The sequence below is a fragment of the Hylaeus volcanicus genome, chromosome 8 (assembly GCF_026283585.1).
Source record: "Hylaeus volcanicus isolate JK05 chromosome 8, UHH_iyHylVolc1.0_haploid, whole genome shotgun sequence".
Classification (NCBI taxonomy): domain Eukaryota; kingdom Metazoa; phylum Arthropoda; class Insecta; order Hymenoptera; family Colletidae; genus Hylaeus; species Hylaeus volcanicus.
This window is the reverse complement of record NC_071983.1, coordinates 2,985,998-3,012,172: the sequence shown is the minus strand read 5'-3', so window position 1 is coordinate 3,012,172 and position 26,175 is coordinate 2,985,998. Positions and strand designations below refer to the sequence as shown.

Sequence of the window (26,175 nt, the reverse complement as noted above, 5' to 3'; positions counted from 1 at the left end):
GTGGATCCGAGGATCGTGGCTTCGAATCCCCGTGCCTTATTTTTCGTATAGACTCCTACATCTTTTTGTTTTGAAGCAGTAACAGGTTATAATTGCTAAAAGTGTGAGCTATATAGCTCGTAATCGATTTTCCTATTGGCAGAGCCGATCAGTTTGACGCATGTGCGTATCATTCAGAGTACACTTAGAAAGAGAGGAAGATATATTCCCTAACCGTCATGTTGAAACGGGATCTCTCTCTCTCTCTCTCTCTCTCTCTCTCAGTTAGCCATATAGTAGTATTACATAAATATGGTTTTGTCCCCATTTGTATCGGGATCGCCTAGGACTCTACCGAGAACACATCGCTCACTGTGCACCGAATTCTTTAATCACCTTTCTTTTTCATCTGGTTTCGTTCGATTCTAATATACCCCGTGTAAATAATTGCAGGAGCTGGACGAAAAACGGATAAAGAATATGCGAAACTATATGCTTAAATCGGTGGAGATCGAGCGAGCGGTGGCTCCGATAATCGCCCAGTGTTTGGACGGCATCGAGAAAGCCGCGAACGAGATCAACGAAAAAGAAGATACAGTTATGGTGATTGAACGTTACAAGAGCGGTTTCCAACCGCCGGGCGATTTCCCGTTCGAGGACCTCTCCGTTGCTAAAACGTACGACAGCAATAGTCAGCTGTCGCAGCCCGTGATGCAACCGATACACAATCACCATTTGACCGCGAAGGGTACCGTTTCCGGTGGCAAGATCAAGAAGAGGGTCGGCATTTTCGGCATATTCAGCAGCAACAAGGTAAATATCGTTCGTTCGCGGCACACGCGAAGTCGTTGTTTCTAAATTGTGTCACGAATATAACGTACGAGTCGAGCATCCGTTCACCCTCTATCGCCGAGAATGTTTAAACACGAGAGTAAGAACGAAAGATAGCTGCGAGATGCACGAAACGATCCCTCTTACGATCGTCTTTGTTTTTCAGTATCTTTTTTTGTATTGTTGTTTCTCATGCACAGTTGCATCGTCGTCGGTCGGCAGGCCTGTAATGCGCACACGTATTTTTCGAAGCATGAATTATACATTCCATAAACAATGGTATAGTCTGATGCAAGCGTACGTTTAATTATCTTCTATCGTTGCGACAACGTTTGATCTCTATTAACAATTCCTACTTTCCATCCAAGTAACAAAAGACAATTAAACGCGCGCTTGTATCGTACTAGACCGATGCGAATTGTAATCTTACGAGCACCGTGTTCGATCCTTATTTCGATTATCCTTTTCGTCGAATATACAACGTTTCATCCTTTCTTTTCGGTTTTGTCTATCGTTTTTAATATATACGTCCACGTCGATTGTCCGCGAGGCAAGCATAACTTATCTTTCTTCTGTACTTTTTATTAATTTGGTGGATGGTTCGATCTGCCTGTGGTCTCTTGTTTCCGATCACCCGTGGACTATGAATTTGGATACGATTACACTTAGTAAGTATGTTGTGGATCGCTTGTTCGCCTGCAAATGTCTGCAACACCAGCACATGTCTTTTCTGCATCCAACTATGATATCGGGCGATTGCGCGTCGTTAGATGTGTCTTGTCGGTCGAGTAGAAACTCAGAGACTCTGGAAGGGTCTTGAACGTTTCACGTATGACGAAATTTAGAAAATAAATAAATAAATAAATAAATAAAAAATAGTTAGAAACTGAGTTTGTACTCAATGCTACCGCCTGAGATCGTTTATCGATTCATGCGCTGAATGATACGCTTTTGGAATTTGTTTCATGCGAACGACAGAAGTTGATCGAGGTGTGCATAGCTTTAAAGGTCTGTCCTTCTCTTTACAAACGCCCATTGTCTTTTGTTTGTCGGCCTTAGTAGAGCTCCGAGAATAGTTAACAAATTTTTCGTCTGACTTTTATCTGTTCGCTAAATATATAGAGTTCGGAAATGTGTCCGCTTCTTTCTCGTTCGGTATCTTCGATACGCATACAGTAATGTCTCCCCTAACTGCACAAACTCGGGGCTGATCTTGTGCAGTTACCGTACAGTTCATATATTCTCTGTTTCTCAACGAGCTTCGAACGTAGAGAAAGCAGCGAATAGAGAAGAGTCGAACTCCTCGACCCCTTAATTTCTACTCGACGAGATATCAACGAGAAAGAAACAAACCAACACCTTTCCGAACCCTGTACATTTAGTTTATAACGACGAGTAATCGATCAAGAAATAAATTTAATTCGATTTATCTGTTATACAAGATCCATACGTAGCTGTCGCGTGTACATGGACAATTGTTTTATTTTTTCAAACTGTCCAAGGTCGAGCGATATTTATACCGACCATCGTTTCCGTATACTCAACAGTTTCGAGAAATAATTGCGTGTATACGCTCGGCTCGGGCATATACCGTATATTTCCTTTTGTTGTTAGTTTGTTCAACTCCGAGTATGTTCGTGATAGTGACGCATACGTAACATTGGCAAAACCTTGATTTCACGTTCTCGTTAACTTTCGATCGTAACGTAGAATTAACTCGGTACATTGTGTTTGTATCTATAATCGCCGCGTGCTTTCTTCTCCTTTGTTCTCCATCGCACTATACTTACGTCACTCGTAGATACACGGTACTCGAAATTCCCTGTACTCACCTGAAATAATTCCAGAATAACGTGCCCGGATATGGCGACGGCGCGAAGGAGGACTGCAGCGATCTACCGCCGAACCAACGGAAAAAGAGATTGCAACAAAGGCTCGACGAGATTCAGGCAAAAATTCAACAGGAAACAGCGGCGAGGGACGGTTTGATGAAGATGAAGGGCGTGTACGAACAGAATCCTGCGTTAGGCGATCCGATGAGTATAGAGGGACAGTTGAATCAATCGAGCAACAAGCTGGACAAGCTCGGCGCAGAGTTGGCAAAGTTCCAAGGTTATCTCGAAGAAGCGATGCGCGCTGGCGTCAGTTTATCCAGGTGTCCTTGCTAAATCTTCGATAGACTATCGCGATATCTACTTCAGTGTTTCTCAAACCAGGGTTCGCTTTGAGATGAAATAACGACGCATATGCGTTAGGCCGATCGCACACGGGCGCAACCGATCGATTTCAAATCACTCCGAAACTAGTTGCATGCGACCGTGGATCTAGGTAAAACAAAGAGCGCAAACGGTTTGCAACGCTAATTTCAAATCTGTTACTCCCGTGTGCGATCGACCTTACTCGACTTAAAATTTGAGAAGCACCGATCTGAATGATGCATGCGTGATCGTTTTGCTTTCTTTCTTTCACAAGTATTTCATAAGTATAACGTTTCAAAATTATCTTCTTTCTTTTGCCAAAGACCGATCCACGTAATTAACGGTTTATCGCACGGTTGAAATTTTTCAGTCCGAGTCAAGCACCGCGAAAGCCGACCAGCAACGGGTCCGCAACGAGGCCGCTGAGCTCGAGAAGATCCAGTCATTCGGGAGGCGAGGAAAGTCTCTCGAGATCAGCCTCCGATTCCAGCGTGAGCAACGTAAACGCTAATCAGCCGATGAACAAGAAAAGTGCTCCGAGCACGCCGCAACCCACGCACGGGTAAGCTTTTCATTGATCATATCGTTTGCGGATTTCACAGCTCAGGATCATCGAGGTGAACGGTTCGCTCTTTTCTTTTTCTTCAATTTCTTTCTTTCTTTTTTTTTTCCTTTGTTAACGGAAGAATCGTTACGATAATGAGTTACTGAACTCGTATAAATACAGAATCAGAATTTTTAACTAGACCAATTAGACACGCTTTTCGCTTTACGGTACTGATGCACAGTTCCACGAATAGCCCGGAATCTGGCCTCGGGGAATCGAGGACGTCTCTTCCTGGTAGCGGCGGCGAAGAGTATTACGTCGACGAAATTGACGCTCAACCGCCATTGGGGACCTGTAGGGCACTTTATCCTTTCGATGGTACGCGTGTTACACGACTCGATAGCGTATCCAGCGTCATAGAACAATATTAATTTCGTATTTGTGGTTTTAGCGACGAGCGAAGGTTCCATACCGATGTACGACGGAGAAGAGTTATACATGATCGAATTGGATCAAGGGGACGGCTGGACTCGTGTCCGACGCATTTCTCAACCAATCGAGGGCTTTGTGCCTACGTCATACATAGAGTGTCACCTTTATAACACTTAGCCACTTCTCTTAGAATGTGTAAACGATCACGAAGTGGAAAGCTTCGAAGAGGATGGACATTGATAATGCTATCGGTTCAATACGGTACATTGGACGATCGAAGATAGCAATGAGATTTCACCAATCGAGGGTTATGTGTTGGTTGATTGGCACAGGATTTCGGGACACTCCGTTGATAAATCGTGGGCCTAAACGTTAACGGACGATTTCATGCGAACGAAATTGAATATATATATATTATGTGCCAACGGGTCTGACTTTTTGGTGAGGTACTCGTCGTTTAGTCAATTACGTCCAACACACTTCCCTCAGTTTTCCATCGGCTTATCGAACGTGGATGAACAAAGGGAGGCTCTGTGTTCCGGAACCTAGGTTCCGTTAAGCAAATGATCGCGTACTTGAATTCAATTAATTCTTCATAGGATATTAAGATCGTACGATTATTTAGAATGACGTTGCATCCAACCGTTGAAAGGGTTTGATCATACGCATTCGATGTTGCTGAACTACGGTACAGTCTTTTTCTATTTAAAAAAAAAAAGAAAAAAAAAGCACGCCCTGATCACTTCATGGCCCCGAACATGTGCCTCTATATTATAGTCGTGCACAAACGAATAATTTGCAGCTCTACTAAAGAAAGTGACTAGTTTTCATGTATGCAATACGCGTCCCGCCTATACGTCACATTAAAAAAATTGTGATTATTGTAAATGCACGAGTTTTATCTACCATATTTTTTTTTCCTTTTTTTAATTGAGTCGATCGTGAAACAGAAAACTCATAAAGTAATTATTCTATCATCGTCAAAGGTTGAGGAACCGATGTGTCTCTTAATGCTTTTCATTTTTTTTTTACTTAAACGAATATATACGACGATTTGTTGCCTCTGTCGATGATAGGAAAGTGATGCTGCTACTTCGCGATTACTTCGAGTCGTTATTGTTTTTTATCGTATTAGTTTGTTGATCGACGTCTTCGTTGTAGACACAAAAAGAAGGTGATTAGGTGGTGCTCTGTACAGCAAGTAGATTCCGAGGGTTCGTCGGCCAAGTTTTGTTTCTACGGATGCTGCCTGGATGTGAAATTAGTTAGGATATATTTGTGTACATATTGCAAGGGATATGGGAGGAAGAACTGGAGCGAGTGGTACGTATGCGAGTGCCAGATTCGATGTATCGCGCGAAGAGACGAATTTGCTTCCATTTCGCGTGGACACGTGCGAAACAGTGGCGTTGGCTTTTTTTTTTTCTTTAAACGCTTCTGTTTCCACGCATTTGGGGGGAAAGTCTCTAACTTCGCCGTTACAAAGCCTAGATTCGTCCTAGATTCGATTGCGATGTATCGAAATCGTGTAGTCGTATATATATATATATATATCCTCGCGTACTAAAAATATGTATATGTATATAATTATATATAATATTATAATCACTCATTAAAAGAAATGTAGCTTCGGTATATAAGATACGCAAGTGAAACGAGAGAGATCGGTGACCCTCTCCTCTGCCAGTTCATTCGCTGTAATTTCTTTATGCGAATGACGTATACAATTTTATCGTTAATAAGTCTTACCGCGTTTCGAACAGTCATACCAACGTGCGCATTTGCGGGTTCGTAACCCACGAGACGACTTTCTTTTTATTTATCGTTAGTCGCGAAAGCATCGAGGAAGCCCGAAAAACGCAAGAGTCGATAACGAATTTGTACGCGGTCAACGACTTCGACGGAAAGTCAACCGAGAAATGCTTTTCGCTCGTACAAACCGTTCCCTAACATAGATCGTCTATCACTTTTTCGAGAGTGAAACTAGGATCGCCAGATAACGATAGAAGAAACAAACAAAAAAAAACTGAGGAAAGAAAGTCCGTATGTCTACCTTAATTCTTAACATTAAACCGCGTCCATTCTATGTATATTTTGTGATTTTATATCCATGAACAAGTATTGTAGATAATTAACTCTGTGACTCATTATACGTTTAATTATTAATTATTATTAATATTGAAAAAATATAGGTACTAAACCAATGTGTCGCGTTTTGCTATTTTATGTAACTACTGTGTAAGCTCAATCTCCTGCTTTCCGCGTTCTTATCTGTGGATAATGTTCGGCGTTAGTAACGCGTAAAGAGAAGGTACGTTTGAGGGAATAAAAATGGGGAATTGTGTTTCGTAAAGTATATTGCAACATTTCACGGACAATTGACTAGATCAGAAATACAGAGTAATACATTCTGATGTGTATTGTGCAAGTACACATAGCTACATATAAATTAAATATAAACGTTCTTGCAAATTCTTGCAAGCACATACGTATACGCATCTAAACACAGAAAAGCTGTCAATTCTCACGTAATCAACAATTATACCTGAATTATGCTTTTTGTAAATATATATCTCTTTTTCGTGTGTGTGTGTGTGTGTGTGTATGTGTTTTTATAAAATCAAATCGACGTTCTATTATACCGAGCAGTCCGTACATTGGCAGTCGAATGATTGAATATACAAAATATGTCGCAATATGTCAAATCCACGCATAAAAAATAATACAACGTATCTTAAGTTTACAGGGTACTTGTTCAGAGTTAGTAAAAATATGGTGATAAGTTGGATCGGCAACTTGCGATGTAACGCCGTACATCGATCGCGGCAATGATGCGGCCGAATAAAGTCAAGAAAAAGAGAAAGAAAACACACGGTAGAAAACGGGTAGAGGAAGCGACGATCGATCGATTCATTCGCGAGATCAATGCAGAAAGTTCCAGGTACGCGGCAAGTTTTTGCTGTTAAGTACTGATCGCGAAGAACGTCAGTTACAAAGAGTTGTACGTTTCCTGACGAGTTTATTCGTTTTTTACCATTCATCGCTTACGCATGCTGTCGGTCAGTCGTATACAGTCACTGTACAAAATATTTGCTATTTGTTCTCGATTCGCGCGACGATTCGTTTGCAAACTCTCAATCTTAGTCAAGATAAACGAAAGCAAGCTACATTCGCGTAGGACGAACATTCGCCGATCCACCCCTTTGGCAGATTTAATTGTTTTCCTTAGGCTGTAGATCCGCTTCAAATGGTGAGATCTTCCCATTCTTCGACCTCCCTGGGCGTCAATTCGACTCTGATTCGGGTCAAGGTGCCGAGGAGATTGTGCATCCTGGGCGTCAGAGGGTTGGCTTGGAGATCGATAAATTCCAAAACGGGAGCATGCCTCAGCCTCTCGATGTCTACGTCTGAAAAATGTACATGTCCAGATTAAAACATAGACGTAATCATTTCAATTGGATCACCAATGAAAGTATTCGAAATGCCTCTTACGTAACAGACTTACAACACCTACCTATGATGGAGTTGTTGTTGGCGTGAAGGTGCTTCAACCGTGGTATCCGACAAGTAACAGGTGGCAAAGCGATGAAAGTATTATGAGAAATGTTCAACCTTTCCAGAGCTTGTAATTCGGCAAGTTCCTCTGGTAGCTTGCTCATTTGATTATGACTCAAATTCAGTTCTGGAAACAATTACCTATTTATACTACAGTAAAATTTCCAAAAATTATTGTTAGTACAATTGAAAAAAAGGATGATATTAAAACATCGATTACAAAACCTTGCGATCAATATGTATACATATCAGACTTACCAGTGATCAGCGAAAATTTCACCGCGAATTTCGGTGGGATCTTTGTTATCACGTTCCCAGAAAGATCGCATCTTTTCAATTCCGTGTGTCTCATTAAATGGTAAACAGCATCCGGAACCTGCATCAATTGGCATTCCGATAGATCTGCAACACGAGTAAAATAACAATAATAACGTTGCGAATCCGTATTGAAAATTTAAATGTAAACAATCGAAAACTACGTTTATTATAATATGTAGCAAATTAGTTTTGTAATCTGCACCGTCGTATCGTGCTCTCGACAGATCAGCTGTCAAACTAGGTCAGCGTATCAATACTAAACAAAAGTAACAATCGAAATTTTACATTTTTCGAATGCTGTGCGAAACATTGTTGATTTCTCATTTCGGATAGTACGTCGTATCCACTGAAAATCACACAAACAACGCGCGATACTTTAACAAACGGACACAATTTTTGTTTGTAGAACCCGCGATACACCTGTAGCAGAGGAAAGTAGGTCATAAACTAGATCAAAGTACCTTAACGCGCAACGACAAACAGAAAAAGATTAAGTGGAAATTTCGACGAGAAACAAGGTGTCGGTACTCGAATCGTTCAACATTTCACTTCGTTTTCAAAAAACAATTTACCGAGACTCTTGTTCTCTTGTGCCTCTTCGCAGCGCAATACGACCCTCGTGACGGCATTCGCCATCTTGCCAAGGCAGACTGACTCGTTACGAGTTCTTGAATCTGCCGTCTGGCCAACCTATCGCCAAACATTTATTTCCGACCAATTTCCAAAATAAATAGAGCCCGTTTATTGGCTTCGGAATTCATTCCAATTAATTCTACCTTCCGAAAGTTCGAAAATTTCGAGACGATACTTTTTACCAAGACGTTCCTCGCACTTGCATACTTCTCCGGATAATATGAATTCTATCACGGTCGCGGGACTATGTAAATTTGTAATTTAAATTTCCGAGAATTGGAAAATGGGTGCAGGCGCATTTGAAAGCATTTGAAACGTGCGAAAGTAGACGCGAGACATTCGCTTGTTCGATGTCGCGCTAAATTCTAACGTCGCCATTTTTCTTGCGCATGCTCGTTCCGCTCCAGTTTTGATCGCGCTTTTCTCGGATTCGGATCTAACAACGTTTTAGAATTTTCATTCCTAAGAATATTTTCATCGGTGCGTCTTTCTTGTCGCCAAGAACGCGTCGGCGTGACGTCGACGTTTAAACGACACGAGGTAATATATAATAGGTTACTTTTTGTTCGAAGCGTAGGTATTAGAATTAGATATTTAAAAAGCTTCGATCGCGAGGAACCGCTCTTTTTCGTCGAGAATCGCAAAGGGAATCTTTTTATTATGCGAAGCACGTCGCATCGTGAGAATTCCGACGTTATTAACCGAACGGACTAACCGACTGTGTTTTACTGTATGTATCGACAGTGACGATTACTTTTTGCAATAAAGTAGTAAACGGCTTCGGTGGCAAGCTACCATTTAAGGTTACGTTTCCATACATGGTGGCGCCTCGCGTACCTGTATTCACGTCGTTCGGGATGCATACACTCGTATTTTACCGCGTCGGTACGAAGGAATCCATTAGTCGCAGATACGAAATTATCTTAGATATTTAATCCTTATGCGTACATTAAAGAAAATTTTGGAGCAAAGTATCATTTAAACAGCGTAGGACACGTACTAATATAACGTTTATTTTTCAGGTTAACGTTCCGATAGAACGATAAAACTACAGGCTGAGTCACTCGTTCGAATACCCGAGATAGGAATGAACCAAGTGGACACGCGAAGCAGGTATCGGTGAGCCTGATATGTTATATTGGGTTGTCCGGAAAGTTCATGCCTATTTTTAAGAAAAATTCAAAGGTATATTTATTGAATTATATATGTACCATTTTGTTCCACAACCTTTCCACCTGTTGACGAATGTACACATTTTATTTGTTTTCAGCCATTCCGATATATTCAGACCTGTACTTCCTACTAAAAATCGGCATGGACTTTCCAGACAGCCCAATATTTAAAAAAAAGATACAAATTCTAAATATCAAAATTATGCGGCGTAATGGTTTAAAAGAAGTTTTAAAAGTACCAACGACTAAATGACGCAACGAATGAGTAATCCAGTAGCGCTTTGTTGCGAATACATGTAAAAAGGATCGGGAAGAAGGAACGACTCTCGCACGGCATGCAAAGCGCGCGTATTTTGCTCTGCCAAGGCCTCGTAGCGGTTCACTATTCCGAGATTGACCTTTCGTACACGCGGATGCCTCCAAAACGTGCAAGAGATCTTTCCCGTTGATAGACCGTTGACTCATAGTCGGCTGTATGCCTTCGCGTAACGATATCAACGACGATGGTTTACTTTAACCGTATTGGCGTTTTACCGACCGGTAGCGTAATTATAACACGTTGACTGCCACACTGATTCGCATGGAAATGTCTACAGGACTAAAATTTCGTCTCGAGACGATTAGAAATGATAGAATCTAACTTGTTTTCATCGATACTTAGTCCTTCAAATTATTTATTAAAATTCTTTAGTGAAAAGCTCCGTCAGCCATATGTGGGTGACGTGGCGTTCAACGTGTTAATCGTCTGGGTATTTTGCTAAAAGACAACCGATACTCTGTTACCTACTATAATTATTAAAAATAGGATCGTGTCGAACAATTAACGGTACTGGTACCATAAAAAGAACAACGCGTGCGCGCACCGGCACGCGACTGGCTCGATTCAGTGGCACGGGGAACAAAGACCGGACACGAGTTGCGCAACGCAATGTTTATCCAGCCGATTATCTATGCTAGAACCACCGCTAAGCATTTCACTTTTATTCGAATTGATGCACGAGCCGCTACCGCGACGAGAAACACCGCCACCTGTTACGTACGTATGTCTAGCGGTCTACCCGACGCCGACGGGACCAATTACAATCGAGCACAGCTATCGCTTGGCACATCGCGTTCGAATCGTTACAACACTTTCGGTGCGTCGGCAAACTGAAATTTTAGTCCTGTATAGAGTCACCGAGTCGCAGCGACGGTCGACGACATAATTGTACCGCGGGCACAGGTAATTATTTGAGTTGGAACATTTGTCAACCCTTTAGATAACACTGTATTTTATTGGTAGGTCAGTCTGGCGCGAGGTGTCACCATCAGGTCATCGTTTCCTTGGGAAAAAGACGGCCGAGCTTATCGCGAATCCGTCCGAGGATCGCTAACGAGCGTTATTACAGAGACGCGCGTTCTTTCGTAGAGCGATGCCTCGAGTTTAACCGCCGAGTACCTCTCGCTCTCGTTTTCTCCGCATCGAGACTTTCGCCAGTTACCGATTAGAAATCTCGTGTTCACGACCAAGTGTACATTCGTGGCCGAGACTCGTGCCAGCTTTTCTTTTCCACGGTGTACGATCGGTCCAAAAAGTACGGAAAATTTCAGAAAAGTCTCGCGAACGTCCGAGAATCATCGAGACGGAGAACGCTGACGCAGATCGAGTCGAACAAAGCGTGAACGAATCGGCATCGAGGAAGGTCTCGAATCTATCCGGGTGTACGGATAAGGCAAGGACCCGAGTCCCGTTCTTTCTTCCAGGTTGAATCAGGAAGCGAATCGCTCGGTGTTCGCGGACTGACGTGTCCATGGATCGCCTTTATTCCAAAAACGCGCTTCACGGCCCGTCCGTAGATCTCGCATGGTCCGTCGTCCATGGTCTCTTCTGTAGGGGGCGACATGCAATGCTGGTCGAGCTAATTCGTCTCGGTAGTTTGAAAGTCGAGCTCGTTACGGGCCGGTCGAATCGACGAATCAAGGCCGGCCAGAAACACGTATCGTGTTGCCAATTTTATTAGTCACTGCAGCGAACGTACCTTAAGGTCACTCTGTTACACGTGTCTATTAATTGCTCGGTTGCACCTTCTTCCATGCCGAAACATCTGTCCTACTAGAACAACGGAATATCGATATCAACGATATCCGGCTGACTCTTCTTTTTCAAAACGTTGCCAATCCAGAGCGTCTCCTAAAACGCCCGCTACGAGATTCTACGATTTTCTTTATCCGTGCCGTGCCAGGTTGTTTCGCCACGTAAAATCTTGGGAAACCGATCGAGCTTACTCAAAACCGACCACCGGTGTGGTAATTAATGCGCGTTAACATTTCACGCTGATACGCAATCGTAGCATTGTTCGACACCCTTATCAGCGAGACGTTATCATCGTATCGATGACTAACGCGCCAATTCCGCGGAATTAGTTTATTTGTACGTTTTCCGCGTGTCAACCCCGGGAAAAAAAGCGTCAGCTAGCGTTGGACAACTTCGCAGTAGTTGCTCGTAATTACAACTTTTCTGTATCGTTTCTGTATCCAACGGATAACCAATTACATTGTACGATAGTTTGCGTAGCTCTCTTAAGATTGCACAAAAGCATCTAAGGAAATCGAAATCGTAATCGTGGATTGCGCGGAGCCCGATACCGGTGCCAGGTACCAGCTCGATCTTCATCGCGTAATAGAAACAAGACGAGCGCTAGACAAACGTTTCGACTCGGTTTCTTTCCCCGAACGAAATCCTCGCGCGAGCGAAAGTGTGATACCTCAAACGCGGAAAGATATCGCGGCGTAGAAAGTATGAAACGCGGACGAAACAGTTACGACGCGCGTCGCGTCGGTTCGGCAACCGATTCTACCCGGCTTATCCGAGTCAACGTTCGTGTTTCGAGACTTCAGGGGGCAACGATAAAATAATTCGTAAAATTATAAATCGCGAAATTTAGAAATTGCCTACGCTTAAAATTACCGAATTTGGTTCAACTTGGTGGCATAAAAAATATCATGTTTAATTATTCCTGTTACTATATGCATTATATATACTATGTACACACGTTAACAGTATGCAACCCTCGCGTAGACAGTATGCACGCATACGTTAACAGCATTCAAATTTTAGCATAAAAATTTTTAATTTTGCGCCGCCTCCGAAAAGATTGCATTGTATTTAACATGCTGTACGTAATAATTTAAGATTCATCAAGAGCTGGCGAGTATTTATATAAATTGATTAGAAATTATTTCATACTTTTTTAGTGCAGTTGTAACGTTCTTCGAAGTCGGTTATATTTTCTTTCCCAAAAATTATTTTACCTTTGCCCCTGAAGTCTACTCGAGACTCGAACGTTGACTCGGATAAGCCAGATAGAGTTGGTTGCCGAATCGACGCGCGTCGCAACTGTTTCATCCGCGTTTCATACTTTCGTGGAATACTCGTGGAAATATACTCTATCGAATATACATGTAAATGCTCTTATTTTTAGGATCTAAACACCGTGTCTGTATCGAACGATTAGATCCAATATTTTCGATGATTCCATCCCAGGTTTGAATAGGCTTCCAAATACCATGGAATCCTTCTTACTATAAGACTTATAGTATAAGTATTTAGGATTAGGAACTGTGCCAGGTTTTCTTCTCTCTGAATCGCGCCGCGAGCATCGTGAAGGCTATGAATCTTCTTTGAAACCGTGGGCCGCGAGCCTCGGAAAGGTTAACAACCGTCGTGATTCGCTCGTTTTAGATTCGGCCATCGAAAACATTTTCCTCGAACCGATTTTCCTTTTACTCTTAGAAAGTTGTCCCGCGCATTTGAATCTAGAGTGACCGGGCTATCGATGCGGTGATCGAACGCTGTCGACGATATCAGATCGCTCGGTCACGGGACCGGTACGTACCTAGATTGCAATTGTCCTGAGCCTCCTCGCAACGAGAAACTACCCTGATTATCGCCCTGCCCGCCAACTGCACGCAAACAGCCATGGCCACGTTCCTCTCGCCTTGCTCCTGAGATACTTGTTGCACTTGGTCGGCATTGTACGCGGGCGGTTTCATCCTGATACGAAAATCGGTCCCGTGCCAGAGGTAAAGTAACGTTTCGTGTTCTATCTCCTCCGAAATCCTCCGAGATCCGATATACGTAATAACTCAAATTTCTTCTTGTTCGCAGTATCGATTCCAGCACTCGATTCTCCGGCTATCAGGAGATTATCATGTTTCCAGTTCCCTCGACAGTGCACAACCGACGCTGCAGACGCACTTCTCCGACGTGATACTTGGCATGAGACCGTTTACGCCGAGGAAAACTGACAACGTCCTGACAACGAGTCCGATCTCCAGGACATCCACGGTTTTCCGATCGGTGCACGGTAATTCGCGGTTTCCGCTCGCCTGCGCTCGAGACGAAAAACGAGAGCGTTTCAGGCGACGCTGCTCGGCACTGACGCGTCGCAACTCCACGCGGTGCTATTTAAGCCCTCGCTGATGGCGGCACTCCCACCAGGTATCCATCTCGGATCAGCTGACTACTTTGTTTCGATTCCCTCTCTTTGTTTGAAAACAACCGCAGGGATCCCGCTGCACGCGCCTCGGTCGCCACGGCCAGGTGCGGTTGGATCTGCGACTCGTTCGAATCGGCGGTGCACTTCTCGCAGGGCAAGGTCAACCCGATCCAGGACGTTTAGCGTTCCAGGGACTTCCGTGACTTTGTCTCGTTGTCAGAGAAAATTAACGCGTTACACAAATTTATACAAATGTTGCTATTGTAGTATCCGCGCCTTCCATACCCAACAACAAGGAGTCAAACGAGAACACGAAACGTAGGATACGGGTTTGGTCGCGTAGGTAAAGCGGTCCACTGTGGATCCGAGGATCGTGGCTTCGAATCTCTGTCCCTTATTTTTCGTTCAGACTCCTACGCTATAAATTGGCGAACGTAAACAATTTCAGACGCAGCCCGCCATTGCTAGAAAGAATCTTTTACCCGCATTTCGATTACTCCCGGAAGGAAGACTAGTTACATTTTTACTTCTCGTCGGGTTCCTCCTTCGAATCGACAAATCGTAGCGTCCCGTTATGGAATCAATTGCTAATCGTCTTCGTCTATCGCATAAGCGTTTTAATCCATTCCAAGTTTCTTTCATCTTTAATTCATGACGCGTGGAAGAGCATTTCCAATTGTTAATCAATTTTTCACGGCCTCTCCGCAGCGGAGAGTTGCGCGATACGAGGCGTGAAGGAAGTGTTCGGCGCTGGAATGCCATAGAGAAAATTATACAACGTTTTATGAAACGATTCCCCGATTGTCGCCAGCGGGATATTTTATTTTATATTTCACCGCGACGTTATGTAAACAACAGCGCAATTAACGGCACGCCTCGCGCGGCGAGCACACGGAAGCGAACAAGCCGCTACGATTAAAGTTTTCACGCCGACAACTTCGACACTTTAATCGCGTGAATTTTAGTTTATATCTCGAAAAAGAAATTTCTTGTACGTTATAGAGACATCCATTGCGAAGCGGAATTCGTTTACTCTTTGGTTTCGGATCGAAACCACGAGTTGTGACCGGTAAACAGCCTGTCGAGATGTTATTTGCCAGTACGGTATTGTCTCGAAACAAGCAACCGAGAGATCCGAAAAGAATTCGATTTTACTAGTGCGAAAATGAGAAATCATGTTCTGTTCTATCCTTCTCCAAAGAATAACACTCGTGCTCGAGCGATCACTTTATAGTTTGCCTCGCAAACAGGGAACTCGCCGGTCCCGACCGAATTGCTTCTTTCGAGACAGTGCTGTACTCCAAAGTCTATACTATATGTTCAGATTTCGACATTCGATGCTACGCAGTTTTCTCGCTAAAAAATTCTGCAAGATCGGTTCGTTTTAGAGACGCCGTCAGGGTAGTTATACGACTCGAAGCGCTTCCGGTCCGCCGGCATCGAGAGCGAAACCTTTGTCCACGTAACGAGCGTTTTCGCGCGATGATATCCGCTAAAAGCGTCGGCGTCGTCCAAAACGCAAGGTCGAAAATACGACGAACTTTTCGTTCGGCACGATGCCTACTGCGTCATTAGAAACGCTCGTTATTCTCGCGAAGATCGCGCGAATTTTTCCAGCTGGTCCCCCGAAGAGATTCTTTCCGTCGTACGTTTCTCTATACGATTTCGATACTCGCGTATCTCGCAAGCAATTACAAATTATTCTCTGCGACAACTGTCTCACCAAAATCCGTATCAAACACTTGGACATGTCGTTCGTGGATTTTATAGAGTGAAAAGCATACGATAAACGCATCGAATTCAGGATACGCGCTTATGCAAGAAGAATATCTTTTACGTTAGCATACGTCACGAATATATGTAATCCGGCGGCCCGTGTAATTAATTTGTAATCTCTTTTGCAAGCTTGTTACCTCGCGAGCATCGGAGCAGAGTAACGCAATTAACGAAGTAACGTTTTATATTTTAACCCTTTGCAACTCGAGGCCTTTTTTCTGGTATCTATCAACAACTCGAGCTTTCAACAACTAAGCTTTCTCAGCATTCCGTTGTCACGAATGCTAAGCTTAGATTAACTTCCAAGTATCTCTCCTTAATTTGAGATTTGAGAATCAGGTCACCTTTGCCTCAACGACAATCATTTTATTGACACTCCGAGTTCCAAAGAAATTAAACCTAAAGAAAACCTAGCGGTGGACTGAGAGTCTCCTCTCGAGTGCGAAGGATTAAGATAGGAGTCGCGCGCGAAACACGTGCACGGTCGCTTCGTTGCGAATAATAAACAACTAAACGAGCGTGTCTGGAGGATAAAAGGGTGTACCGAATCGGCCGCTCGCGGTTTTGGCGAACATCGCGAGATCGAGAAGCGTGTACGTGTCGCCGCATTAAACAACGTTTCTGCGGCGTTCTCCTCGTATCTCTTCAGTTCGTGCAATCGCGGTTCTAAATAGGAAAATCTACGTTTCGACGTCCAAGTGAGTCGTTAAAAAACTAAAGATCCAAATCCAGAGTCGACAGATATTCGTGGAAATATATTCGATCGAATACATAAATTTTTAACTCGCCGTAAAATGTGTCGTTCTATTATTCAATGTTTGATTTTTATCTAACGAGCAACGAACGAACAATCGTTGTACGCGACGTCTGATAAAGTACAAGTTCTTCTACCCACTTAGAATTAGTACCGTGTAATTTTCTATCGCGATCGAAGGCGGAGTACTCGGCCATCGATCGCGGTCTTCTCTTTTCTCGCGCAGAGGCCCTTGCTCTCCATTCATCGCGCAGTCCCAATGCCCAACAGGGATAAAATGTTTATACGATTCTTCGGTATGCTTGGCACGTGGCCAGAGGATACTGCGCGTGCATTTCACGGACCAGGAATAGATTCGCGGGCCAAAATCCCCCATGACTTCTCTCTCGTCGTGTTCGTATTGACTCTCTCGTATGGACGTACGCGGGATAAAGGTTGCGGTGCATCGAGATCGATGCACGCAGTACGTGCACGTGGGCGGGTGTGCGTCTCTGCGTATATCGACCGCAGAAACACGTATTCGATTCGACGTAGTTTTTCCCGTTCCTGTTGCTATTCCAATTCCAGATGCAACGATCAATTTTTCTTCGGGAAAACGCGTAATTTTATCGCACCACTGTAATTTATGTTTTCGTTCGTCGAGAACAAACGAAATCTTGCTGGTTTCGTTCTATCGACATCGTCTCTGTAGCAGTCGATGACTGTACAGCGTGCGCTTCCAAAACTGCATGTGAATTTTATATCCGGCCATGATCGCCGCGATCTGAGTTTACGCCAACTGTGGTCTGGCAGCGACGGAAAGAAACATCATGCTTCCACGAATAAGTTCGTGCAACTTCGTTTTCCGAAAGCCTGAAAATCATTCAAATTCAAAACAAATGTAAATAATAGTTTCCAGACAAAACAGACCATCGTTGGCCTGAAACTAACCGTTATCTTCCAGTTTAATAATACTCCGGCGTCTATGCCGACACTTTCTATTTAGCTATAATAAACGATAATAACGCTCGGTTGTTACGAAAGCGACACACGATCTTTGTTTTCGTTGCAACGATGCTTTTGTTTCGTAAACAATTTTACTTTGTTCGGAGTCGCGTCCGCGCGAAGAACATCGAGAATTTTCGCGAGACGTTGGCCTTATAAAATCGCCTGGCTTTGACGTAGACTCTTTGTGCGACGTACTGGCTACTGCGTCTCCGTTTTTCGAGTATTTTCATATTTACCGAGAAGTCGCGGACCGTTCCACGCGCAGCATCGCGAACGGAAACGTCACCAGTAGTTACAGACGGCACCAGTCTGCTCGACCTCGATTCCCGCTCGCGCGTCTGTTTCTCATCGCGCGGATAAAATATTCACCGTTTTGCAACGATAATAGTCCGCTTCCTTAACGAAACAAATCGTTCGGGGAACCAACTTCCTCGTCGTACGGCGTGCCCTCGAAATGATCGACATCGAAGCTCTCGTTTAACAATCTATATTAGTTATTTTTTTTTCCTTTTTTTTTGTATATTCATTTTACATTACTTAACAATAAAATCGTAATATCTTGCGAAGCCACGAGTTATATACATTCGATACTTTCGAAGTTTACCTATGGATAAAATCCTCTACGCGTATCGTATATATTTCGTTCGCGAATATCTGTGTACAGGCGGTGAACTTGTCGATAAATTCATAAATCAGTCAGCGGTTCGTGCGCGAAGTTTCGTTGCAGAGCTTGTTCGCGATCGCTAAAACGCGATTTCGGTTTGAAAGAAGTTAAATTAAAAGTAAAACGAACGTATACGCGCGCACAATTGGAAACGCGTCGAATCGTTTATAATCGAAATCACGTTATTATTGATATGACAAGGGAGTAATTTCTCGACTAAGCTATTAAACGCTACGATTAAGTATTTAATTGCCCCGTTACCTTGTGCTTGAGAACAAGACACTATTTTTTTTTTGTTATTTCTTTTCTCTTTTTCTTTTTTAATCTAATTATTGTATACCGTAGCTATTCATCTATGTCGACCGAAATATTCTAAGCGCACGTTGCGTAAATAGATCCGACGATGCGTTGTACTCTGTTCTCTAAGAGGATGCATATAATTCGTAAATACAAGTCTTCGGTATTTGGTGTTCTCTGGTATGTTATAAATGTATCACGGTTAAAGTCGCGAGTATTAGTTTGAAGCCTATCGTACGAATATCGAAGAGAAGTTTCGAAACACGCGTGCCCCATGCAGTCGTGATACGTACGAGTAATATAGAAATCGAATTACAATTATTAAAATTGATCGACGTACATTAAAATGTGGACCAGCCATGTCAAATATTTCCTCTGCGTAAACGTTACTATCGAATTTACTAAATTAATGTATAACGAGAGATTTACTCGAAACGTTTCAGTTTCTTGCTGGAAGGATTTAATAAGTCTAATAGGTGTGATAAGTATTCGTACAGCAACCAATTTAAAATAAAATGAATAAGAAAAAGAAACGAGAGGCTAACATTAAAAGTTAAATTAAAACTTTAATTTACGCAAATTCTATTCTAAAAATACGTATAAATACGTTGGTTAATTATTTCTTCCCCTAAAATTTATTAATAAAATAAATACACGAAGCTTTATTTTGAATTGGTTTCTGTACGAGTACTTATTACACTGATTGTACATTAATTTTGATATATTGATTTTAGTAAATCCCTTTTACGTTTAGTAAATTCGATCGCAACGTTACAGGTACCGTAACGATAAAACAAATAAATTGCGCGTCTACAGCCGCGATAACACGGAAGCAAAGTGCGAATCGAGCTTGGAGCAAAAGTGAGTTTGACATGCCTGATTTTGATCGATTGACGCGCAGCGACGACCTCGGATGGACCGAATCGGTTATTTCCCGTTTCTCGGTGCCTGATCGTGGAACTTAGGTCCGTTAAGAGTCCTTGCTGGCCTGCTGGGACTTGTCCAACTCTTCCTGTGCGTGCTGCAGACCGGCGCAATAATGCAGAAGCAGGACACTCAGTGCTTGCACTCGCAAGTCGCTCTGAGCGATCAACTTAATGCTGTCCATTTCTCCGCCTTGCGACAGCTCTAATCTCGAGCTAGTTTCCCCGTCGAGGGCAGTTTTCAACTTTCCCATCTGTGTACACGTTGGAAAAAGCTCGATTAATTAAATTAGATAAAACTCTATCCGATAGTAAAAGCATGAAACGTTGGTCGACTTTACCATAACGTTGATCTTCTCGACGCGTTCGCGTGGCTCCAAATATTTGTACAAAAACTTGCCGGTGTCTTTGGCCCTGGACATGAGACCATCGTCCAAATCCCCGGCTATTAAAGGATCCGCCACGCTCGGCTCGACGCCCTCCAACAGTTCCGGGCTAATGCCCAAACCTCCGACCAACGAATTCTAAACGTTTCAATAATTCGATCAGATTTCTCGGGACACAGTGTCGCGGTTAAGCTTGATCGCAGAGAATGATGCGCCTCGCTCGACTGGCAACGCGATACAGTGACAGAGCGAAAAGAAAAGTAACGGCAAATCAAAGCATTCTTCGTTTGTCGCTCTACGAAAGACGATAGAGTTAGTGAATGTTAACGTAAAAAGTCTTTTGTAACGTGCGTGGAGTTCACGAGACAGCACGAAATTGCGTGATCGTTTCTTTGCGACAGAACGGAGAGACCGTAAGCCGATGGTAGTAGGGTTTTAACCCTTTGCACTCGAGATGTTTCTTAACATTCTATTGCTACGAGTTCTAAGCTATCGAGATTTTAGAACAAGGTCACCTTTACCTCACCGACAATCATTTTATTGTCACTTGAAGCTCCAAAGAAATTAAACTTAAAGAAACATTAGGCATCGTAGATTTGCTGCGAGAAACCTAATGGTGCATGAGAGTCACCTATCGAGTGCAAAGGGTTAATGCACAAGAGCAATGCGCAAGCTTCAACATTTATAACAAAGCACTCGACACCTTAAACCAGTGTTTTCCAAAGCATAGGGCGCTTTGTATTTCGACGAAGAGCACGAAAGAAACGTATGGATAACATAAACGCCCCTTTCCATTAACGAATAATCATCCAATTCGGCAAAACTGTACAAGTATACCGGGTATCTCGAATGTCAGGAATTTTAGATATGCAACTATGAGACGCAGAAGCATACGTATACTAGAACAAAATCATTTAAAGACATCGTTGTTGATCATCCTTTCGTTTTTTCTTTTTTCATGTGATTTTCTTTGATGTCCGATTACTTCTTTAGTCACGTACCCTCGAGTTAATAAGGCGTCTGAAAATAAAATGGATGAAGTTTAAAAAGTCATTACCAAACTTTTATTTTTTGTGACTTTCTTTCGGTATACGTATACTTCTGTATGTGCGTCTTACTCGTATACTTACAATGTGTCTTACAGTTGTTTCTTTTTCTTTTACAAATTCCTACTATTTCGCAAAACGGATGATTTTTTAGAGATCCTGTATTTTCTTGTATGAATTTAAACGACAATTTATGCAATTCAGCCAACAAAAGTATTTTCTCTAGATTCTCCGTTAGGGGATGGGGAGAGGAGAAGCGAGAGGAGGCGGTGTGCGCATCTTCCAAAAAGTTTGGAAACCACTGTCTTAATCCATAAGCGTGTTTCGTGTCGTTAGAGTTGTCGGTGTTACGAAAAGAAGCCAAAAAGGAAAAAAAAAATGGAACAGAGAAGGACTTTAAAGTTTACATAATAAAGTAACAAAGTCGATCCTTCTCTGTTCCAATTAAACGAATCTATGGTATTAAATTCTACCTTGCGGGATGCACAGGGACTTGGGGGAAGACTTCTAGATGCCAGACCAATACCGGAAGCTGGTGGGGCCAAACAACTGGTACTTCCAGCCTTCTTCAGGCCCAACAGAGTGTTAGCTATACTAGCCTTCATGGCCATCATAGTTGCACCCTGATTGATCGATCAACGGATTGGAAATCGATTAATATAATTTTTACTTGTCCAATCGTATCCGATATAGATAGTAACTAAGACGGAGCAAACAGAAACGCGCGCTACCATTACGTGTCATTTACTTTATATGCCAAAGTACTTCTAGTTAGTGAAACGATAATGAAACGAGTCGTTCGTTGGTTCACTCGACAGTATTCACGGATATATTCGACGTTAAAGAGCAAAGGTCAAGGTGCAAAACCTACAAAAAACCTTCACCTCCCTATATGCAGACGATAATTTTTATTGCCAACAATAAAAGTGAAACACACTTAACAGTCGTTTCCCTATATGTGTACAAAATACCAAGAATACTCCGAGTTGTTTAAAGTATACATTTCAATTGCCCGAAACAGCAATTCCTCGACGACAGTATTACGTACTGTACGATAAAACATGACTAGCGAGGAGATCGATATGCATAGCGATTGTAATTTCGTGATGCTCTCCCTCCCTTCTTAAAACTTCATCTTTGTAAAGCAATGTACAATTTTTTAATAAAAATATAAATTATACTACGTTTAACTTGAAAATTCAAGACTATATTAATAGATATATAATAATTGTTCCATGACAATGATATGGAATGGAGTCGCCAGACCGTAATGCTGATTGCCATTTTCAGTGGTTTTGGCGATACCATTTTCAGTTGTAACAAAAACTTTTACTACGTCTTGAATACCTGTACGTGTTCTTCGCAACTGGTTAGAGAAATCTCCGGACCCGATTCCCCGATAAGAGTATTAGGCTCTGTTTCATCGGTTTCTAATGCCATTGTTGCTAAACTTTCTGCTCCGCAGGTTCCCGACGCTTGACAACGAACCTCGCATTTCTTGTGACACACCATCCCACAATCTCTACATTGTATAGCGTCTTTCAACCAAATCTGTACAGTAAAAATTTAAACATTTATTATTTAATTCAAGGTATCAACATATACATATAAATGGATTATTGGAGAGGCAAACCTTTTTTGTACAAAAGTCACAGTGCGTTGCTCTGTGAAAGTGTGTCCTAATAAAGTCGTGCATTTTCTTGTCGGTGATTTCCTCGCTCAATATCGGTTGCGTTTTCGTAGCTTCCGTACTCTCTTTCTTTCCCGAGTCGCTAACTACGTGACGATTTGGATAACTGGACTCCCACACGTAAGACAATAAAATATCACCGTAACAAAGCGTCGGATCGAATCCCGAATATCCTTGTAGTTTTGTATGAACTGTTGTCAGAGAAGCTTGGAAAAAAGGGCCATGTGAAATTACCACGAATCGTACAAAAGTATTAATCGATGTTTGTGTATTTGATTTATTATTAATGGCAATACATACCACTATCGGGTGGTAACAGAGCGTGGCATTTAAGATAATGACCGGTCGAGGACGTATAACACTGAGCAAGAATTAATTTCACAGGGACGTTTATATATCCTAATAGTTTCGCAGGGAATTCTCCTCCTCTTACGCGACCCCACACGCCTATATTTAAATATTGCAGTTCCGAATCGATTTGAAAGTTTCTAGTTTCTTCGAAAGTAATCAGAGAGGCGTGTTCCTTTTCTTTCGTAGTGAAGAATAAATCCGTTACGTTTGTTACGTAATTATCATCGTTGAAGCAAAATTGGGAACTGCTCGATATCAGCGATTGATTCGAGGTCGTCGAAATTTTTCTAGAAGGTGTACTGTCAGGTGTTTGAGCGGCATCATCCACAGGCTGTACGCTACTTTTTCTTCTAAAAAACTTGCTACCTGTTTCCACTTTATCAAAAATTTCATGTTCCGAATCTTTTAAATCCGAAAATTTGATTTGGCTTTCAAACTTAATTTTGCTATAATCTTCTGTACTGGGTGTATCACCTTTACTCATCAACGAGTCCGTTTTTATCGATTTTCTATCTGTTCCTTTGTCTGCGGATATTTTTTCGCTATCCAGTTTCATACTTATTTGTTTGTCCAAGTCTGCCTTGGAATACTTCCTTTCAACCCTTACGATAAAGCGTCTCTGCACGGCACTTTTCATGAATTTAGCTACTTGATTCATGCTAGATACCTTTTTACCATCTACAGCTACTAAAATATCTCCCTTTTTCATTTCAGCAATTGCCGCAGGACTTCCGGTTACTATGGTTTCGACTAGCACGCAAACGTGACCTATTTCTGGTACAAGTTCCTGCTTAAATACTACGCCAAGCTGCTGAGAACCAACTTTACTAATAATTAAATCTAACACCATGTAAGGAACGCCTGTATATTGAGTCAGAAATACCCAGGGTGTCGAATCCACGCATATCGTACAGTATACTTCGACTTGTGTTTTATCTTCTGCGTTAAGCATATTAGGACCAAGATTTAATCTACTCACTTCCAATAACGATACCCCCAAATAACCTGGTATCAATTGAATATTGGCAACCTGGGTGAAAATTTATATACATTTTTATAGCTTATTCTATATTTTTATAATGTCAAAATATAAAACAGTCGCCTTACTTCGGATAAATCTACAGCTTCGTCGTTCAGTCGGCGGAAGAACGGTTTATAACGCATTTTGTATCGAGGTAGTGTATGTTTTCTACGCACAGCTCTTCGAATTTGTCCCGTGATCAAAGAAATGATCTGAGGTTGTAATTGACGACCTTGAAATTGCGACTGCACTTCTAAATCAAGTATAGGTTCTGAATAAAAACTTAAGGACCAGTGAGTATATGGAACACGTGTAAATTGTAATCTTGCTCTACCGCTGACACGTTTTACTGAAACAATCGTAAATGAAATTTAACAAATGTTTATTATACTTTCAGAGTTCGACACGAGTTTCTTATTTATAAATGTACCTTGTAAAGCCATATAGGCAGTTTTGCCTAATAACATTTTAACATCTATCGATAGTTGGAAATTTCCAGAATAATGTAAATCTAAAGACAAATCTAATGATTCGAGTAAACCTGTATCGGCGTCTATTTTCGAATCCGCAACTTCTAAACCTTTTATTGTGGGAAATTGCGTACCTAGATTTAAATCTCTTAACTGAAATAACACAAAAATTAATATACTTAAAATTAAGTACTGTATTCGTAAAATTATTGTACTCTGATTTCACATTTTGCTTACCTTTACACTGTCCAACAATTTGCCAGTCGTGGACTGAGTTAGGAGTTCTTTGAATTCGTTATTTAATTTTCTATACAACCATAGACGAACCCGTTCAGCATTTCGTAATTCGTTAAATAAAAATTGCAGAGTTAAGTTTATCGCCAAGTTTTCATTTCCTGGGCACATACCTTGACGGGCCATATTCGTATTGGAATTTGTCTTTTCTTCTTGAATACTTTCAAGTAATTCGTTAGGTAACTGAGCCTTGCCATGACGAATAGGTCTTTTCGTCGGGCTTGCCAGAGGTGCCTCCTCCAAATATTTTTTGAATAAATAAAATTCCAGTACAAGCGTACATATTATACCGCACACAAATGTAATCACAGACACGCAAAGAAATTCAAAAATATCCATATTAAAATTTCACCTATCGGAAACACGATAGCTTCCTCGTTTAATCACGATATGTTTGCTATTATAATTGAAGAATGTCAGAGGAAATTGTAAAAAAAAGACAGTTCCTTAAAATAAGGATGTATGTAAAAATATTAATCGTATTCAGAAGTTTCTTGTTAATTAATATTTAAACAAATGTATCGTTTACGTTCGTGCCGAAATATTGAGAACTTCTACAACATCTACGATTTTAATCGATCATAAAAAAAAACCTATTATGTATGTAACGCTAGATTACATTGTTGTGGATCACCCTCTGCTCGCGGGTCAACAGTTATTCAGAACACTTTCACCTATCATTACGATGATCAAAGTTATGGCATTTCGGTAAAAATATAAATAAGTTTCATGACGGTTTAGAAAATATACATATTCACAAAAATTTGTTTGTTCGAAACATCTTAACGAATCTAACGATGCCGTCGACTATAGGCAAAGCTTATTATGACAGTTTTCTATTGATCTCGGCAGCCATGTTAGTGCTCGACGAACTTGTCAATTTGACAGGTTCTCTGATAACCTCGTTCATCATTATGAACGAAACATTTTCTATGAATAATATGTGCACAGCTTATTTTAAATAAATCAGACAGTTACGAAAAGTATTATTAACATTCGCTAAGTGGGTTTACAATATGATACAGTAATAATTGATTATAAAATTGTTATTATCCGGCTCGTGATACATATTACAAACTGTGGGTTGTGGGCAGTGATGGACATTCGTGGGATTTTTCCTGATCATGCGCATTGGAGCGAGCGTTGCGGTTCTCACTGCTGTATATACTTACTTAGAATTTAGGGTAGCATTGGATCCCAGTAAGGAACAAAATATAATGTCTTCTTCTTTTCCTCGATGATTCCTGACGTGGACGCCTGCGGTTCATTATCCATTTTTTTTTAATTTTCCCTAATATTACACTCACGAACACTAACACTGTTGTACTTAATTTGTCCGTTAAAAATTTACAGACTTCGCGAACACGCAAGAG

The 26,175-nt window shown here is 41.7% G+C and overlaps 3 protein-coding genes and 1 long non-coding RNA gene across 13 annotated transcripts in view; 2 read left to right on the top strand and 2 right to left on the bottom strand.

Moving 5' to 3' along the window:
• Positions 1-6,191, top strand: part of LOC128880816 (formin-binding protein 1-like) — a 37,594-nt gene extending 31,403 nt beyond the window's left edge. The window contains exons 6-11 of one of the 5 annotated variants that reach the window (XM_054131285.1): positions 433-792; positions 1,792-1,818; positions 2,658-2,965; positions 3,379-3,570; positions 3,797-3,933; positions 4,007-6,191. In XM_054131285.1, coding sequence (XP_053987260.1) covers positions 433-792; positions 1,792-1,818; positions 2,658-2,965; positions 3,379-3,570; positions 3,797-3,933; positions 4,007-4,164 — 1,182 coding nt within the window. In that variant the 3' untranslated portion in view covers positions 4,165-6,191. Of the gene's footprint in view, positions 1-432; positions 793-1,788; positions 1,819-2,657; positions 2,966-3,378; positions 3,571-3,796; positions 3,934-4,006 lie in introns of all 5 variants that reach the window. The other 4 variants (XM_054131286.1, XM_054131284.1, XM_054131288.1 and 1 more) reach the window with 4 other exon arrangements.
• Positions 6,192-6,326: 135 nt separating this feature from the next.
• On the bottom strand, positions 6,327-14,100 carry LOC128880822 (leucine-rich repeat-containing protein 20). 3 transcript variants are annotated; one of them, XM_054131301.1, is made up of 4 exons: positions 13,541-14,100; positions 7,801-7,944; positions 7,502-7,669; positions 6,327-7,394 (listed from the first exon to the last, which is right to left on the bottom strand). In XM_054131301.1, exons 1-4 carry the CDS (start codon positions 13,695-13,697, stop codon positions 7,231-7,233), a joined length of 633 nt encoding a protein of 210 aa, XP_053987276.1. In that variant the 5' UTR covers positions 13,698-14,100; the 3' UTR covers positions 6,327-7,230. The 3 variants fall into 3 exon arrangements, with proteins under 3 accessions (XP_053987276.1, XP_053987277.1, XP_053987278.1); XM_054131302.1 differs by lacking the exon at positions 13,541-14,100 and adding an exon at positions 12,957-13,440; XM_054131303.1 differs by lacking the exon at positions 13,541-14,100 and adding an exon at positions 8,433-8,573.
• Positions 8,709-23,865, top strand: LOC128880824 (uncharacterized). 2 transcript variants are annotated; one of them, XR_008457924.1, is made up of 4 exons: positions 8,709-9,033; positions 9,516-9,678; positions 9,764-10,887; positions 10,948-12,950. It is a non-coding gene; the product is annotated as an uncharacterized LOC128880824 (long non-coding RNA). The 2 variants fall into 2 exon arrangements; XR_008457925.1 differs by lacking the exons at positions 9,764-10,887; positions 10,948-12,950 and adding an exon at positions 23,732-23,865 and having other exon boundaries at positions 9,516-9,606.
• LOC128880813 (PDZ domain-containing protein 8) lies at positions 16,650-26,011 on the bottom strand. 3 transcript variants are annotated; one of them, XR_008457922.1, is made up of 10 exons: positions 24,746-26,008; positions 24,469-24,661; positions 24,125-24,387; positions 22,967-24,047; positions 22,610-22,872; positions 22,324-22,527; positions 21,450-21,599; positions 19,886-20,068; positions 17,583-19,798; positions 16,650-17,525 (listed from the first exon to the last, which is right to left on the bottom strand). XR_008457922.1 is itself a non-coding variant. In XM_054131278.1 (9 exons), the coding sequence occupies exons 1-9, from the start codon at positions 25,139-25,141 to the stop codon at positions 19,592-19,594; spliced, it is 2,940 nt and encodes a 979-aa protein (XP_053987253.1). In that variant the 5' UTR covers positions 25,142-26,008; the 3' UTR covers positions 16,650-19,591. The 3 variants fall into 3 exon arrangements, 2 of the variants coding, with proteins under 2 accessions (XP_053987253.1, XP_053987254.1); XM_054131278.1 differs by having other exon boundaries at positions 16,650-19,798; XM_054131279.1 differs by lacking the exon at positions 21,450-21,599 and having other exon boundaries at positions 16,650-19,798; positions 24,746-26,011.
• Between the last annotated feature and the right edge of the window lie 164 nt (positions 26,012-26,175).